Genomic DNA, 17,553 nt, shown 5'->3' with positions numbered 1-17,553 from the left:
CTACTAGGATTCCGAGGGGTCTCAGCAGTCTAGCTGTCATTTCTGAAACTTCTTTGATGTATGGTAAGGTGGTTAGGGTTTCTGGCTGTGTTTGGTCTGCTTGTCGTGATTTTTTCTTGAGGAATCTGCGGACTGTATTTTTTGAGTATCCGTTCTTCTTGAATACGTTGTATAGGTGGTTCTCCTCTGTTTTTCGACCACCACAAACACTATGTAGGACAAACAGGAAGAAAGTTAGCCACCAGGATACACGAGCACCAGCTCGCCACAAAAAGACACGACCCTCTCTCCCTCGTAGCCCTACACACGGATGAAAAAAACCACCGTTTCGACTGGGACAACACATCTATCCTGGGACAGGCTAAGCAAAGGCATGCCAGAGAATTCCTAGAGGCCTGGCACTCCAACCACAACGCCATAAACAAACACATAGATCTAGATGCCATCTATCAACCCCTCAGAAAATGAACAGGAAATGACATCACAAACCCCAGGAACCCCATCCAGGAGAAAGATATAAATAGAAAGCAGGAGACAACAGCTTCGCTTCACCTGGAGGTCGCCACTGATGATGTTACCTAGCCAGGTAATGAAACATCTGGATATCAAACCTACAGCTCAGTGAGCAAACCTGCACCCTAAATTTAAGACAGATGTCGAAGGCAGGTTCTTTACTCAGAGAGTGGTAAGGGCATGGACTGCCCTGCCTGCCAATGTAGTTAACTCAGCCACATTAGGGAGATTTAAACAATCCTTGGATGAGCACATGGATGATGACAGGATAGTGTAGGGGGATGGGCTTAGATTAGTTGACAGGTCGGCACAACATTGAGGGCTGAAGGGTATTCTGCAAGGCTGTAATGATACAGGAACTGAATGGCTCTGGAGGAACCCAAACTGGGTGTTAGTGAGCAGGTTTTGTAAAATAAATACCACTTTATGACAACTTCCATCACTTTGCTGAAAGTGGGACGGTAATTGGTCAGGTTTGATTTGTCCTTTTTTGCTGACAGGACATATTTGAGCAATTGTCTACTGTCAGGAAGATGCCAGTTTTGTAGCTGTAATGGAATAGCTTAGCTATAAGTACAGCATGTTCTGGAGCACAAGTCATAGAACAGTACAGTACAGGAACAGGCCCTTCGGCCCATGATGCTGTACCAAACACGACATTAAATTAAACTAATTCCCTCAGCGCCCCATGGTCCATATCCCTCCATTCCTTGCTTATGCATGTGATTATCTAAAGCCCCTTAAACACCCCTGTCATATCTGCTTCCACCACTACCCACATTCCAGACTCCTATTGCTCTCTGTGTAAAATAAAACTTGTCCCTCACATCTCCTTTGAACTTTCCCCTCTCTTACTTTAAATGCATGCCCTCTGGTATTAGACATTTCAACTCTGGGGAAAAGAATTCTGTCAACCCTATCTATGAGCTTATGAAGCTGCACTTAAAGAAAGCTAACTTTGATGGTATCAGACATCTTTTGGCTAGGATAAGCTGGCCAAGGATACTTAAGGAGTTGACAGCAGATAGTCAATGACAGAAATTTAAAGAACACATTGATGAACTTCAAAAACTGTATATCCTTGTCTGGCATAAAAGTAAAATAGGGAAGATGGATCAACCATGGCTAACAAGGGAAATCAGGGATAGTGTTAAAGCCAAAGAGGAGGCGTGTGAATTGGCAGATAAAGCAGCAAACCTGAGGTCTGATAGAAATGTAAAATTCAGCAGAGGAGGACAAAGGGTTTAATTCAGAAGGGGAAAATAGAATACAAGAGTAAGTTTGTGGAAACCATAAAAACTGCCTGCAACAGCTTCTGAAGATATATGAAGAGAAAAAAAACTGGTGAAGACAAATATTGATGCCTTGCAGTTAGATTCAGGTGAATTGAGAATAGACAACAAAGAGATGGCAGACCAGTTGAACAAATACTTTAGATCTGTCTTCACTAAGGAGATCACTTAACCCTCTGGAAATGCTCAGGGACAGAGGGTCAACCATGAAAGAGGAACTGATGGAATCCTTATTAGTCAAGATATGGTATTGGTGGAAATGTTGGGATTAAAACCCAACATTAAGTCCCCGGGGTTTGGTGCTCTGCATCCCAGAGTACTTAAGGAAGTGGTCCTCTAAATAGGTGATCATTTTCCAGCATTCTATAGCTTCTGGAAGAGTACCAATGGATAGCTAGTGTAACACCACTTTTTCAGAAAGGAGGGAGAAAACGGAATGATTGATCAGTTGGCTTAACATCGGTAGTCTGGAAAATGCTACAGTCAATTATTAACTGAGCAATTGGAAAGCGGTGACAGAATCAGTCCAAGTCAGCATGGATTCACTAAAGGGAAATCGTGCTTGACAAATCTTCTGGATATGTTTGAGGATGTGACTGGAAGAGTGGACAAGGGCTAATCAATGGATATTGTGTATCTGAACTTTCAAAAGGATTTTGACAAAGTCCCACACAAGAGATTTGTAAGCAAAATTAAAGCCCATGGTATGAGAGGTAATGTATTAATGTGGATAGAGAACTGGTTAGCAGACAGGAAGTAGATAATTGGAATAAAGGGGTCCTTTTCAGAAGAAGGGCTCATGCCCGAAACATCGATTCCCCTGCTTCTTGGATGCTGCCTGACCTGCTGCGCTTTTCCAGCAACATATTTTCAGCTCTGATCTCCAGCATCTGCAGTCCTCACTTTCTCCTAGAAGATTTTAACTTACTGCAAATCCTTTTGCAAGGATGCCTTCCTTGAAGAAGCTCTCTTCCTCCCTCTCCTCCCTACCTTTTATCTTAGCCTGCTTGGCACACTCTCCTCATTCCTGAAAAAGGGCTCATGCCCGAAACGTCGATTCTCCTGTTCCCTGGATGCTGCCTGACCTGCTGCGCTTTTCCAGCAACACATTTACAGCTCTGATCTCCAGCATCTGCAGTCCTCACTTTCTCCTTTTCAGAAAGGCAGGCAGTAATGAGTGGGGTGCTGCAGGGCTCAGAGCAGGGACCCCAGCTGATCACAATATACATTAACCATTTGGATAAAGGAATTGAATGCAATATCTCCAAGTTTGCAGATGACACTAAGCTGGGTGGCAGGGTGTGCTGTGAGGAGGATGCTAAGAGGCTGCAGGGTGACTTGGACAGACTGGCTGAGTGGGCAAATACTTGGCAAATGCAATATAATGTGGATAAATGTGAGGTTATCACTTTGGTGGCAAAAACAGGAAGGCAGATTATTATCTGAATGGTGACTGTTTCTCATAGAAACATATAATATCCTGATGGGACTGGTCAGGCTAGATGTGGAAAGAATGTTCCTGACCCTAGGGAAGTCCAGAACTAGGGGTCACAGTCTAAGAATAAGGGGTAAGCTGTTCAGGACTGAAATGAGGAAGAATTTCTTCACTCAGAGAGTTGGGAATCACTCAGAGGTTGGGGACCTCTGGAGGAGGCCAAGGATAGATCATCCACGCAGCATTTTTGACTGAAGTTTGTTACCAGTGCCTAAGCCTTACCTTTTGCACTGATGTGCTGGGCTGCCCCATTGTTGAGATTGTGGATATTTGTGGAGCCTCCTTCTCCACTGAGTTGTTTAATTATGCACCACCCTAAACAAATGAGTATGGCAGGACTGCAGAGCTTAGTTCTGATCTGTTAGTGTGGAATCACTTAGCTGCATCTATTATTTGCTGGTTTTGCTGTTTGGCACACAAATAGGATTTCGCTGCTCCTTGGATGCTGCCTGAACTGCTGTGTTCTTCCAGCACCACTAATCCAGAATCTGGTTTCCAGCATCTGCAGTCATTGTTTTTACCACACAAATAGTCCGGTTTTGTTGCTTCATCAGGTTGACACCTCATTTTTAGTTATGCCTGGAGCTGCTCCTAACATACCTTCCTGTAGTCTTTATTGATCTCCTGGCTTGATGGTAATGGCTATTCCAGGCCATGTCAGGCTGTAGTTTGAACATGTCACAGGTGCATAGATCCCTGAAACTTGCCACCCAGGTTAATAAGGTTGTCAAGAAGGCATACAGCGTATTAGCTTTTATTAATAGAGGGATTGAGTCTCAGAGCCATGAGGTCATGTTGCAGCTGTACAAAACTCTGGTGCGGCCACACTTAGAGTATTGCGTGCAATTCTGGTCACTGCATTATAGGAAGGATGAGGAAGCTTTGGAAAGGGTTCAGAAGAGATTTACTAGGATGTTGCCAGGTATGAAAACAGCCTGAGGAAAGGTTGAGGGACTTGAGGCTGTTTTCATTAGAGAGAAGAAGGTTGAGAGGTGACTTAATTGAGATATATAAGATAATCAGAGGGTTAGATAGGGTGGACAGTGAGAACCATGTTCCTCGGATGGTGATGGCCAGCATGAGGGGACATAGCTTTAAATTGAGGGGTGATAGACATAAAACAAGATGGCAGAGGTAGTAGGGGCATAGAACACACTGCCTGCAACAGTAGTAGACTCGTCAACTTTAAGGGCATTTAAATAGTCTTTGGATAAACATGGATGAAAATTGAATTGTTTAGGTTGGATGGGCTTCAGATTGGTTTCACAGGTCGGTGCAACATCGAGGGCTGAAGGGACTGTAATGTATTGTAATGTTCTACGTTCTCTGGCTATGTGTGCCCTTACTATTTCTGGTCCTTTCCTTTTATCAGACTTTGCAGCAACAACTGAGCAACTTATTCTGCTATTTGAATGGACCACAGTGCGGTCACAAAAGGGCATTGTGACCGCATTGCGACCGCCAAGTTTCCAGACAGGCCATTTACAACAATGGGCAATGTTTCCATGATCACCATTAGATGAGCTTTTAATTCCAGATTTATTCATTGAATTAAAAGTAAACTGAAGACTGGGCTGGTTTTCATTTCCTGGAGAGTATTGAGACCCTGGCATGTATAGCTGAACAGGATATCACCCATGTCTCCAGGATTTGCATTTCTGGATTACCAGTCCAGTGACAATACCACCACACCCTTCCCTCCTCCCCTGACAGACCTAAAACAAACACAGAGAATGCTGGAGAAACTCAGCAGGACTAGCAGCATTTGTGGAGACAGAAATAGAGTTATCGTCTGGAGTCCAGTATGACCCGTCTACAGAACCGAGTGGCATTTTTATGTAGTACATCATTAATTATGGGACCAGGCTAAAGAGGTTGGAGGTGATAACAGGGTCAGGAGCAGCTAGAGGCACCTGATACAAGTTGACTGGATAAATAGAGGAACAGATTGTTCTTTGACCTTTCAGTGACAATTCATCAGCAGCAAATGAAGGTCAGCATAAAGTATGAAAGAGAGATAAACAAGACAATCTTTATTTGAATCAGGGTTTTATTTGCTAAACAGTATTTATGATCGCAAGTGTATATTTTCATGTACATGAAGACAGTGAGTCCCCTCATCCAACCACAGTTAGTGATTTTCAAACAACACTAAAATTTGTCCAAAAATTAAGATAGTAAAGGGGTGCACTTAAATGTAAAAAGATTGACCTCTGCAAAGAAGTCACACAATGACAAGTGGCTTCAAAATTACATTAATTTAGAGTCATTCATGTTCACAAGTCCAACACAAAATATACTTCTCCTCCATAGTGAAGTTATTGAAGCAATAAAGGATTCCCATAAAGAATGCAGCACAGAGGCCAGTCAGCCCATTATGACTGTACTAGTCAGTTGGTATCTCATTACTCACACTGCTCTGTCTTTTCCTCATTGTTGTGTATTTTTCCCTCCGCTGGTCTTTTTATCTAATTCCCTTTCAAATCTGTTTTCACTGCCCTTTCAGGCACCACATTTCAAATCATGACAACTCGCACAAAACAAAATCCTAATTTCCTTTATCCCAATCATTGATAATTACCAGGGAAGCTCCTCCACACCCCGTCCCGAGGCCTTGTCACACTTCATCGTCACTGGCAATAGAGCGGCAAGAATGATTCCAAGCCTCAGAGTTGCTGGACTGCAGGTCCTCGACCTATGACTTTAAAGCGGTAATTGGCCTTTTGACATCCTTAAAACAATAAGGTTGCATTGTGGTGATATCAGTTTAAATGGAAACATGCGAATGAACAAGTAACTGGGAGCACATGTAACTAGCAACCACTGTCAATCTAACCTGCAGCATGCAATATAAAGGAAGGCAGTTGAGTTTTCGTGAGGTGATATTTGCTGAACCTTTACAATAATTTTACATGCTAAGCAATCCTGAAACAGATCTTCAACTCGACTGATCAAACATCCAGATGATTATATCCGTGTGAAACTGGAACATTTTATGTGTAAACACAAAGTGACAGCAGTATAACCTCTCAGTCGCTGACTGGCCACCAGTTATTGCCCATCCTTAATTACCCTTATGAAGGCGGTGGTGAGCTGCCTTCTTGAATTGCTGCAGTCCACATGCTGTAGGTTGACCCACAATGGTATTTGAGAGGAGGTTCCAGAATTTTGACCCTGAAGGAACAGCCTTACATTTCCAAATCAGGATGTTGGGTGGCCAGGAAGTCAACTTGCAGATGATTGTCTTCCCATGTTTCTGCTGCCATTGTTCTTTGAGATGAAAGGTGGAAGAGTGTGCAGCTGAAACAGCACAGTAGATCAGGCAGCTTCTAAGGAGCAGGAGAGTCGACGTTTCGGGCATAATTCCTAGTGAAGGGCTTGTGCTCAAAATATCGACTCTCCTGCTCCTTGGATGCTGACTGACCTAGTGTGATTTTCCAGCGCCACACTTTCCAACTCTGAACTGTAGTCCTCACTTTCTCCTTCTTCTAGATGAAAGCAGTTTAAGTTTTGAAGGTGTGACCTCAGGAGTCTTGGTGAATTTCTGCAGTGCATCTTGTAGATAGTACACAGTGCTGCTGTTGTGCATCTGTAGTGGAGGGAGGGGATGACTGGGGATGTGGTGCCAATCAAGCAGGCTGCTTTGTCCTGGATGGTGTCAAGTTTTTTGATTATTGTTGGAGCTGCATCCAGCCAGATAAGTAAGGAATATTCCATTACACTCCTGACTTGTACCTTGTAGATCATGGACAGGAAGTCAGGAAGTGAGTTACTCACTGCAGATGTCATTTTAAATTGTGTGAGAGTAAAAATAAACTGAAGACAGGGCCAGTCTTCATTTTCTAGAGAGTATTGAGCCCCTGGCATGCACTTCTGGGTGATGTACAAGTTGTTGGACAAGGTTTTGACTGTGGGAGAGATTGTGTGATATAAACAAGTTTCATATGGACGCTACTATATGGACAGTATTTGGTTTTACAGAGAATTCTTCTTCCAGTTAATCTGCTGGGATGCCTTTGGTTTCCTGAAAGGATTTGGGAGAATTTTTCCGAATTGCTTTTCATTTATAGACTGTGGGTTTTTCTGTCTAGTTCTGAGGGGAGCAGGGAGAAAGCTTTCCGTCATGGTTATCTGACCACCACAGTTTGGCAGTCTTGGTTGAGTTCATCTCTACTCGCACTTCAGTGTTTATACAGAGTGATTCTGTTAGCAATGAGTGTGAGGTTCTTGGCTAACATAGCTTCTTGGAACTTGATACTGGCAGAGGCAGACCATGATTTGATATTGCAGAGGCAAACAAGATGGTTGCCATATGAATTATTACTCCAATTTTTTTTTCTTGCAGCTCCCTCTCCTGGTACTTTCTGTATAGCAGCTTTCAGAGAACATGATGTAAAATTGTATTTCAGAATAGCACAACATGATATCAAATAGGTCTGACACTGAAAGGGACTGACTACGAGACAGCAGTTAAACAGGGATCACAGAGAACCAGAATGCCGCAGAAGGAGACAAATCTCCCTGAACTATACCAGACCCTTTTGACATAGACTTTAACAGAAGGTTGTCTACAAAAAAAACTTGCTTTAGTATGTGAACTTTATATTCTGTCCATAAATCAGAGACCCAGCTCAACCTCCCTGTAAATATCCAACAGAGTTTTGTTACAGGGTCAGTTAAATAGGAAAAAATGTTCAAAAATAGAAAGTGAAAGTAGCAGGTATTACGTTAGGAGAATTTACAGAAACTCCAGTCAACCATTTCCAGGTTGTCCTGTTAATTCCTGCTATGCCTCTGTGCTAAGTAATTCCTGCTCTGATCATTTATAATCACAGAACCATTGAGTCATACAGCATGGAAACAGACCCTTTGGTTCAAGCAGTCAGTGCCCAAACTAAACTGGTCCCTGCACTTAGCCCTCCAAACATTTCTTGTGCATACACTTATTAGATTAGATGACTTAGTGTGGAAACAGGCCCAACAAGTCCACACCAACCCTCCGAAGACTAACCCACCCAGATCCATTTCCCTCTAACACTATGGGCAATTTAGCATGGCCAATCTACCTGACCTGCCCATGTTTTGGACTGTGGGAGGAAACCGGAGCAATCCTACGCAGGCATGGAGAGAATGTGCAAACTCCACACAGACAGTCGCCCGAGGCTGGAATCGAACCTGGGACCCTGGTGCTGTGAGGCAGCAGTGCTAACCACAGAGCCACTGTGCCGCCCTAAATGCTTTTTAAACATTGTTAGTATACCTGCCTTCACCACTTCCTCTGTAAGTTCACTTCACACAAGAACCATTCCCTATGTGAAAAAATTGCCCCCATGTCTTTTTTAAATCTTTATCTTCTCACCTTCAAATTATGCCTCCAGTCTTGAAATTTCTCATCCCAGGGCAAAGACACCTGTTCACTTATCTTTGCTCCTCATGATTTTATAAACCTCTATAAGATCACTTCTCGACCTTGTACGCTCTAGTGAAAAAGGGTGGCACGGTGGCACAGTGGTTAGCACTGCTGCCTCACAACGCCAGAAACCCGGGTTAAATTTCCGCCTCAGGCGACTGACTGTGTGGAGTTTGCACATTCGCTCCGTGTCTGCGTGGGTTTCCTCCGGGTGCTCCGGTTTCCTCCCACAGTCCAAAGATGTGCAGGTCAGGTGAATTGGCCTTGCTAAATTGCCCGTAGTGTTAGGTAAGGGGTAATTGTAGGGGTATGGGTGGGTTGCGCTTCGACGGGTCGGTGTGGACTTGTTGGGCCGAAGGGCCTGTTTCCACACTGTAATCTAATCTGTCCCAGCCTATCCAGCCTCTCCTTATACCTCGAACCCTCCATTTCTGGCAACATCCTGTTGAATCTCTTCTGAACCCTCACCTCTGGGCCACCCGGACGAACCAACCCAACCACCCTGTAGCACAGCATTTCAACTCCCCCTCCCACTCCACCGAGGATATGCAGGTCATTGGACTCATCCACCGCCAAACCACAACAACACGACGGTCGGAGGAGGAGCGCCTTATCTTCCGACTGGGAACCCTCCAACCACAGGGGATGAACTTGGACTTCACCAGTTTCTTCATCCCCCCTCCCCCCACCTTGTCTCAGCCGAATCCCTCCAGCCCGGCACCGCCTTCCTGACCTGCAGTCTTCTTCTTGACCTCTCTGCCTCCATCCTACTCCGACCTATCACCCTCACCTTGACCTCTTTCCACCTATCACATTTCCAACGCCCCTCCTCCAAGTCCCTCCTCCCTACCTTTCATCTTCTCCTGCTGAACACTCTCTGCTCATTCCTGAAGAAGGGCCTGTGCCCGAAACGTCGAATCTCCTGTTCCCTGGATGCTGCCTGACCTGCTGTGCTGTTCTAGCAATAAAGTTTCAACTTTGATCTCCAGCATCTGCAGACCTCACTTTCTCCTCCTTAATAATATCCTTCCCATGACAGGGAGACCAGAACTGGATACAGTACTCTAGAAGAGGCCTCACCAATGTCCCGTACAACCTCAACGTAATGTCCCAACTCCTATGCTCCAAAGTCTGAGCAATAAGTTTCAAATAATTATGTACCTGAACCCCTGGGCCTCTCTGTTCTACAACACTACCAAAGCTCTACTTTTAATTATGTAAGCCCTGCTGTTGTATTACCAAAATTCAATACCTCACATTTATCCAAACTAAATTCCATCTGCCACTTTTCAGCCTATTGACCCAAATGATTAAGGTCTCTTTGTAATCTTAGATAACCTTCTTCAGAGCGTCTGCTATAACACCAATCCTGATGTCATCTGCAAAATTACGAATCATACTTTCTCTATTCTCATCTTAATCAATTATATAAATGACAAACAAAAGTGGACCCAACACCAATCCCTGTGGAACACCACTTGTCACAGGCTTCCAGTCTGAAAAACAACCCTCCACCATCATTCTCTGTCTCCTCCCTTTAGCTAATTTTATATCTAATTGGCAAACTCATCCTGAATCCTATGTGATCTAACTTTACTAATTATTCTATCATGCACAACCTTGTCAAAGGCTTTACTAAAGTTTATTTATTGACTTATTTTATTTAGATTAGATTCCCTACAGTGTGGAAACAGGCCCTTTGGCCCAACTTGTCCACACCGACCCTCCGAAGAGCAACCACCCAGACCCATTTACCCCTGACTAATGTACCTAACACTATGGGCAATTTAGCATGGCCAATTCACTCAACCTGCACATCTTTGGACTGTTGGAGGAAACCGGAGCACCCGGAGGAAACCCATGCAGACACGGGGAGAATGTGCAAACTCCATACAGACAGTAACCCAAGCTGGGAATCAAACCTGGGTCCCTGGCGTTGTGAGGCAGCAGTGCTAACCACTGAGTCACCGTGCTGCCCCATTCCTATTCCTGCCATGTCTAGATATTCTATAGATCTGTTGCAGATACAATGATAGATGGTTTGGAAGGTCAGCATGGCACTTGAACATGGAGATGGTGGAAATGTCACTGGACTAGTATTCCACAGCCCCAGGCTAATATTCTGTGACAGGGATTCAAATCTAATAACAGTAGATGGTGAAATTTGAATTCTGAAATTTAAATCTAGTGTAGCCTATTGGGTAACGATGCAAAACCCAAATGGAAAATCTCCCTTCCTCACATGATCTCACCATGAGGACTGATGTATGGTTGTTTGTATTAATTTACTGACCCTGCAATTTGCTCAATCTAGGGATTTGTGCCAAAACTGGGAGAGCTGTTCCACAGATAAATCAAGCTACTGACGTGCCCATTGAATCATGTCCTCCATTGTGTTACTACTTTGCTGTCTGGGTGAACAAACTTTCTGTTTTTGACAGTTGGCAGAGGTTGAACAAACTTTCTGTTTGTTAGTAGTTTATGAAGGGTTGTTTGTCACTAAATATAAATATATCATGAGAACTATATCATTAGAAACAGTTGGAAATGGGAGAGAAATTGAGATCTTAAATGTAGTTTGAAATGTGCAATTGGAATGAATCGACAATTTTTCTGGGATGGCTTTATGATTTGGGGAAGATGGCTTTTGAGGAAGCAGTAACTGATATTTTAATCTAGTCAGATTCAGCCACATTTAATTCTACAACATGAACCGGATAAAGAATTTCAGAATTCCCCCAAACTGAAGTACATGTTAAACAGAACTTCTATACCATTGCTTTAGAAATGCTGAAGAAATAGGTGTGAGCATCCTTTAAGCAGGAGTTGTTGATGGGCTGGACACTTCCACCAGACATCAGAACAATGGCTCATGTTAGTGGTTCCTCCACAGAGAATAAATGCACCAACCCCCATTGATTTTAAGCAGCTTTAGTTTAGGAAAGATTAATTCCCCGGATTAAATATGAACATCCAAGACTATATCATTTGGCTACATTATTTACAAAGCAGGATGAGATAAAGAACCCTTCAAACATTCTGTAAATGTTTTTTGATAAAGCAAGTTTTTAATCTCATCCAAACAATCTATTTACTGCAGAAAGGTTGACTGGAGCCTGACTTTTAAAACTTTATCTGTCATAGTCAACAGGAATGAATGTACAGAACTTCTCTGCAGTGTTTTTAAAGTGAGCATGCTTGCCTCATATTGTGACTCTTTCATTACAATGAATTCAAACAGACAGGAGAGCGAAGAACAGCTTGAGCTCAAATCCTTCCTGTCATTTTTCCTGCATTCGAATTATTGATTGTGAAACGAGCTCCTTGATGCATTGGTAGTGTCTGCAGGTCACAATGTTCAATGAGTGACCTGTATTTTATTTCAAATCCTGCAGAGCATCTAAGATTTTTTTAAACTCAGTAGTGGCACCTTTGAGATTAAATTTCAGACTCTCTTTGGTAAGCGAGACTGTCCAATGGGATGGTAGATTGTAGCCGGTCAAATTCGAATTGGTTGTCCACATCCAGGATACGGTTTGCCTGTTCCTCCTCCTCCTCTTCCCGACTCAGCAGTGCTAGCTCATTCTCATAACAAAAGGAATTGTTGCCTGGCACCATCGAAAATGAATTGTTCACCAGATCTTTGGCACTGCACCTGGGGGTTGTGGGCACTTCGTAAGTCTTATGGAACCGTGAGTAATCTACTTTGTAGTGGTTCTTTTCCTCAAAGAGCACAGGCTCAAATCGATGGCTCCAAAGGATCTCATTAGCCAAGTAAGAACTTCGTGCTTGTGTTGTCATCGCTGTGGCTTCCACCATCCCCTCCAAGATGACAACAATTTCAAAATCTTCAGTCTCTAGATCTTGCTTACTAATCCCATAAAGAGGGCTCTCCTCATCAATTTCATGGACTATAATTATCGGGGACACAAGAAAGATGCGATCAAATCCAACATCATAACCAACGTTAAGATCTTTTTGTTCGAGAGGGAGATACTCCCCTTCTGTAGTGACATGAGGTTTAATCAGCTGGGCCCTGACATGAGCTTCCACAATATGACTTTTTCGAAGATTACCCACTCGCCACATCAGACATAATTTGCCATCTCTTATCGATATTACAGCATTATGGCTGAACAGTAGAGTTTGGGCCCTTTTCTTTGGCCGTGCCATCTTTGCCATGATGGTGCCAATCATAAAAGAGTCAATAATGCAGCCAATGATGGATTGGAATACAACCATGAAGACAGCAGCTGGGCATTCTTCAGTGACACAACGGAAGCCATAGCCAATGGTAGTCTGTGTCTCAATGGAAAACAGAAAGGCTGCTACAAAGCCATTAACTTGCATGATGCATGGTCTGAAGTTTTCCTCATGCTTTGACTTGTCCAGGTCTCCGTGCATCATGGCAATAAACCAGAATGCAAAACCAAAGGCCAACCAGGAAATCAGGAAGGCAGTGGAGAAGATCATGAGCATGTACCTCCACCGAGTGTCCACACAGGTTGTAAAGATATCAGCCATGTACCTCTCCGACTTGCCACTCATGTTGCTGAAATAGATGTTACACTGACCATTCTTCTTTACAAAACGGTTGCGGCATTTACGATGCGTTTGGATCTTGCCATTATCCTGCTCGTTGGCAGCTGATGAAATGCTGAGTTTGTCACCATCTTTGTCGGATGACACCATGTTGTACTGGTTGGCCCTTACTGAACCCATTGCTGTGATGATCATGAGTCTTTGGAGGAAGGCTGGATGGAAGTTTTCTAAAAAACGTTCCAGGAACTTCTCAAATCCCTAATCCCATGGATTAGCCATGAACTAGTGCAAACACAAGGATCTGGAAAGACAAAAGAAGTATCACTGTTTAATTTTAATTCCATCTTGCCTTAATCATAGTAATCACCTACGCACATACACACACACAACATACCACACCCACTATAGCCATTGAACGAATTATATCTCTCTACCCCATCTATACAGCATACCCCTCACACCACACACACCATTCTTATCACATCCATCAAAATGCGACAGATACCCAGGCAAGAGAGATTAAAATCTGATGCATTCATGCAAATTGTATCCCAAATGAATTCTGAAATCCACTACTCTCTCCTACCTGGGCACAATTACACTCTCTCTGTCCTCCCTGAGTCCAATTACACTCTTCATCTCCTCCCTCAGCCCTGTCACGGTCTTCCTCTCTCCCTCTTCTCCCTCTACACTGTCACACTGTCCCTCTCTCCCTGTCCTCCCTGGCCAATGTCACACTCTCCCATTTCTTTTCCTTTTCCATCTCTCTCTTTCACTATGCACTACCACAAGAAGCACCCATAGATATTTCCACAGGTTTCCCTGGTAACAGGAAGGTGATTTATGGGATTCTGTGCCTGTTACAATGAGTACAGACTCAATCACACAGGCACTTTTGCAGATCAAATTATGACTATTATTTTTAAAGCAAGAGTGTCTTGTTTGCAAAAGAATTGGAGAGTACCAGAAATAGACTGGTTTTAAAGTCTGCTTTACTAAAAGGAGGAAATCTAGAAACATATCTCTGAAACATTCTGCCAAAGAGACAACAGCAAAAATGACGAGTTCCAACAGAAGATAAATCAATTGTAAGAAAGCTCAGTCTGAACAGATAAATAAAGAGGTAGCGTAGAAAGCGAGAGTTACTGGAAGATACAGGACGATAGCTGTGCCCTAGATTCCACACACTCACTGCTTTACAAAACCACACTGCTGCATTTACCTGCTCCGCCTGTGTCCTTCCCTACAATTACCTCAAAAGATGGAAACAAGGACACGTCAACTCCACTTCCTTTCCAGATTTTCCAAATACCATTCACAACATTGCAGACAAACCCCAGATTAGTCAGCAGTTTGAAGTCTCAGATTGACAGTGTCAGAGAATACATTTTAATTGGTTTATACAAGGAGCCTGTCAGAGGCTCAAATATCTGCTGCTCCCTCTCCTTATGCTCTGTTCATTTCTCTCTCTCCTCTGTCCTCTCTCTCCTCTGTTCTCACACACTCTCTCCTTGTTCTGTTCCTCACCCTTTCCTCACTCTGTTTATCTCTCTCTCCCATTTCCTCACACTCTCCCTCTTCTCACTCTCTGTTTATTTCTCTCTCTCCTCACACTATCACTCTCTCTCCTGTCTGCTCACACTCCTCCCTCTCTCCTCACGCTCTCCCTCTTTCATTACTCTCAGTTCATCTTTCCATCACCCCTCACTCTCTGTTCTTCTCCGCCTCTCCTCATTCTGTTCATCTCTCCATCTCTCTTCACATTTTCCTCCTCTCTCCTCATACTCTCATCCTCCCCCTCTCCACACAGATTTCTTTCACCTTCTATCTCTTTCTGCTCCCTTCCTTCTCCTATTCTCCTCCTTTATCTTATTTCATTCGTTTTGATCTTTTTTCTCACTCCTTCCACTTTGGTTCTAAAAAGGGAATATTGCAGTGTGTTCCACTCAATGCAAAACTGGAAACAGTGAAGGGCCAGTGACTGGAAGGTCTGGGTCTGGGGTGGCACAGTGGCTCAGTGGATCGCACTACTGCCTCACAGTGCCAGGGTTCGATTCCAGCCTCGGACTGCCTGTGTGGAGTTTACACATTCTCCCCGTGTGTGTGGGTTTCCTCTGGCTGCTCTGGTTTCCTTCCAGAGTCCAAAGATGGATTGGTCTTGCTAAATTACCCCATTGTGTCTGGCTAAATACAGGGTTACAGGGATTGGGTGGGGTGAGTCTAGGTGGGATGCTCTTCGAAGAGATGATGTGGACTCAATGGGCCAAATGGCCTGATTCCACACTGTATGGATTTTATGAACATTCAATGATATGGGACAAGCTGTAGGAAATTGGGATTAGTGCACATTTAGTATAGTTATTGTTTGCGCAGACTCAATGGGCTGAAGGGCCTTTCTGTACTGGGATGACTCTATGTTGGGTTGGGGGAGTTTAAGGCCCAGGCAGCATCATCAAAACATTTGAGTGAGGATGCTGTGGAATGAGAGGAGAAAATGTCTAACATGGGCAGTAGGAGATTAGCACACTTCCCTCCTGTTTAACTGCTCATGGGACGTGGCTCTCACTGTCAATTACACTTATTGTCTGGCCTTAGTTGGCCTTGAATGGCCTCCTCCTGCTCCGACAAATTTTGACAAAAGTTAGGCTAAATATGCAAATAAATATCAAAAGCCAAAATATAAGTAAGGAAAATGAAACGCCATTAAACGTACATTCTACCCTGTTCAGTCTAGCGCAAGGCTGTTGCAGAAGATGACCTACAGATATATCAGTGACCAGGAGAGTCCAGTGATGAGCACTGCCACAGAGCTGGAGAACACATTGTTGCAAATGGAAAGGGGGCGGGTTGGGCTCTGTATGTTAGGCGAAAGCAAAGAGTGAACAAGGAGGTTTGTGAGAGAAATACAGCTGGCATTTGGAGAGAAAGGGTGGCAGCTAAGAGAACAGAAATATTAAGCACATTTTACTTTGAAGAGGTTTCCCAAAGACTCCATCCCCCAACACCCCATGTTCAGTGATTCACGTACATGCACATCGAGATCCCTCTGAAAGTGAACAGGTTTCTGTTCCTCATGGTGTAAAAAGTATTCTACCTTTTATTTTTCTACCAAAGTGAATCACTTCACACTTCATTGTGTACCATCTGTTCTTATCCATTTCTTTAATCTGTATTAAAGCAGCACACTCGGACACATTCTGCACTATCCATTCGGTTATGTCATTGATCGAGACTCTTAGTACCTGAAGGCCTAACACTGCTCTGGTAGCTCATAGTCACAGGCTGCCAAACCAGGAAGGAGCCTTTAATTCCTCCTCTCTGTTTTATCCATTAACTAGTCCTCATGCCAAGCTAATATATTATTGCCAATCTCATGAGCCCTAATCTTGGGTGACAGCCTTTTGAGTGGCCTCTAATTGACTGCTTTTTGAAATTCCAAAAACAATAGCAGCACGAGAGAATACAAAGGTACATCCTCTGAATTTTGATGAACTCTGATGAAATTTCTACTGGACAGGTTAGGTACCTCAAATGCTACAGTGACGTTGTTCCTTGCCAATCGTACACGTTGACATATTCCACCCTTCAACCCTCAATCTTCACCATTATTCCCCATACGCTCTTCAGCACTCAAAGCTCACCTGAACTGCCAATTATCCTCCCAACACACATTCAAAGGAGACAAGAGAGACCAGCCCACATTTATAAATGGCCTTCAGCCACTTGGATTAATCTCCTCATAATCCTACTATGAGGAGATTAAATTATAAAAAGAATTGAGGTTATATCAAACTCTTAATACTGACGAGGTCACTAAGGATGGTGTAAATTAGATATTAACAAAGGAATGAGAATCAGAAGGGCACTAAAACCTGGAGAGACTGGAAAAGATGAAGAGAAAGGTCAAAAGAAAGAACAGAAAAATAGCTGAAGATCAGAGATTCAATCGAAACAAAAATTGCCAGTGGTTCTTGGACAGTCGCAGACTCACACTCAGTCACAGACACACTCAGTCTCTTACTGTCACAGACTCACACTCAGTCTCACTGTCACAGACTCACACTCAGTCACTCACTGCTGCAGACTAACACACAGACAGTCGCAGACTCACACTCAGTCACTCACTTTCGCAGACTTACACTCAGTCTTGGACAGACGCAGGCTCACACTTAGTCTCTCACTGTTGCAGACTCACACTCAGTCTTGGACAGTTGAAGGCTCACACTCAGTCACTCACTGTTGCAATCTCACACTCAGTCACAAACTCACACTCAGTCTCCCACTGTTGCAGACGCGCATTC

At 43.6% G+C, this 17,553-nt stretch overlaps 1 protein-coding gene across 2 annotated transcripts; it reads right to left on the bottom strand.

Moving 5' to 3' along the window:
• Positions 1–8,905: 8,905 nt before the first annotated feature.
• On the bottom strand, positions 8,906–16,854 carry LOC122542346 (ATP-sensitive inward rectifier potassium channel 12-like). Of its 2 annotated transcripts, none has more exons than XM_087978409.1 (2): positions 16,779–16,854; positions 8,906–13,553 (listed from the first exon to the last, which is right to left on the bottom strand). In XM_087978409.1, the coding sequence occupies exon 2, from the start codon at positions 13,445–13,447 to the stop codon at positions 12,149–12,151; it is 1,299 nt and encodes a 432-aa protein (XP_087834535.1). In that variant the 5' UTR covers positions 13,448–13,553; positions 16,779–16,854; the 3' UTR covers positions 8,906–12,148. The 2 variants fall into 2 exon arrangements, with proteins under 2 accessions (XP_087834535.1, XP_043535960.1); XM_043680025.2 differs by lacking the exon at positions 16,779–16,854 and adding an exon at positions 14,475–14,565.
• Positions 16,855–17,553: the final 699 nt, after the last annotated feature.

Source organism: Chiloscyllium plagiosum, unplaced genomic scaffold (genome assembly GCF_037043375.1).
Source record: "Chiloscyllium plagiosum isolate Xiang-an unplaced genomic scaffold, Cpla_swu_hap1 HiC_scaffold_33, whole genome shotgun sequence".
NCBI lineage: Eukaryota > Metazoa > Chordata > Chondrichthyes > Orectolobiformes > Hemiscylliidae > Chiloscyllium > Chiloscyllium plagiosum.
The sequence above is the reverse complement of the archived record's forward strand: the minus strand, read 5'-3'. Positions and strand labels throughout refer to the sequence as shown.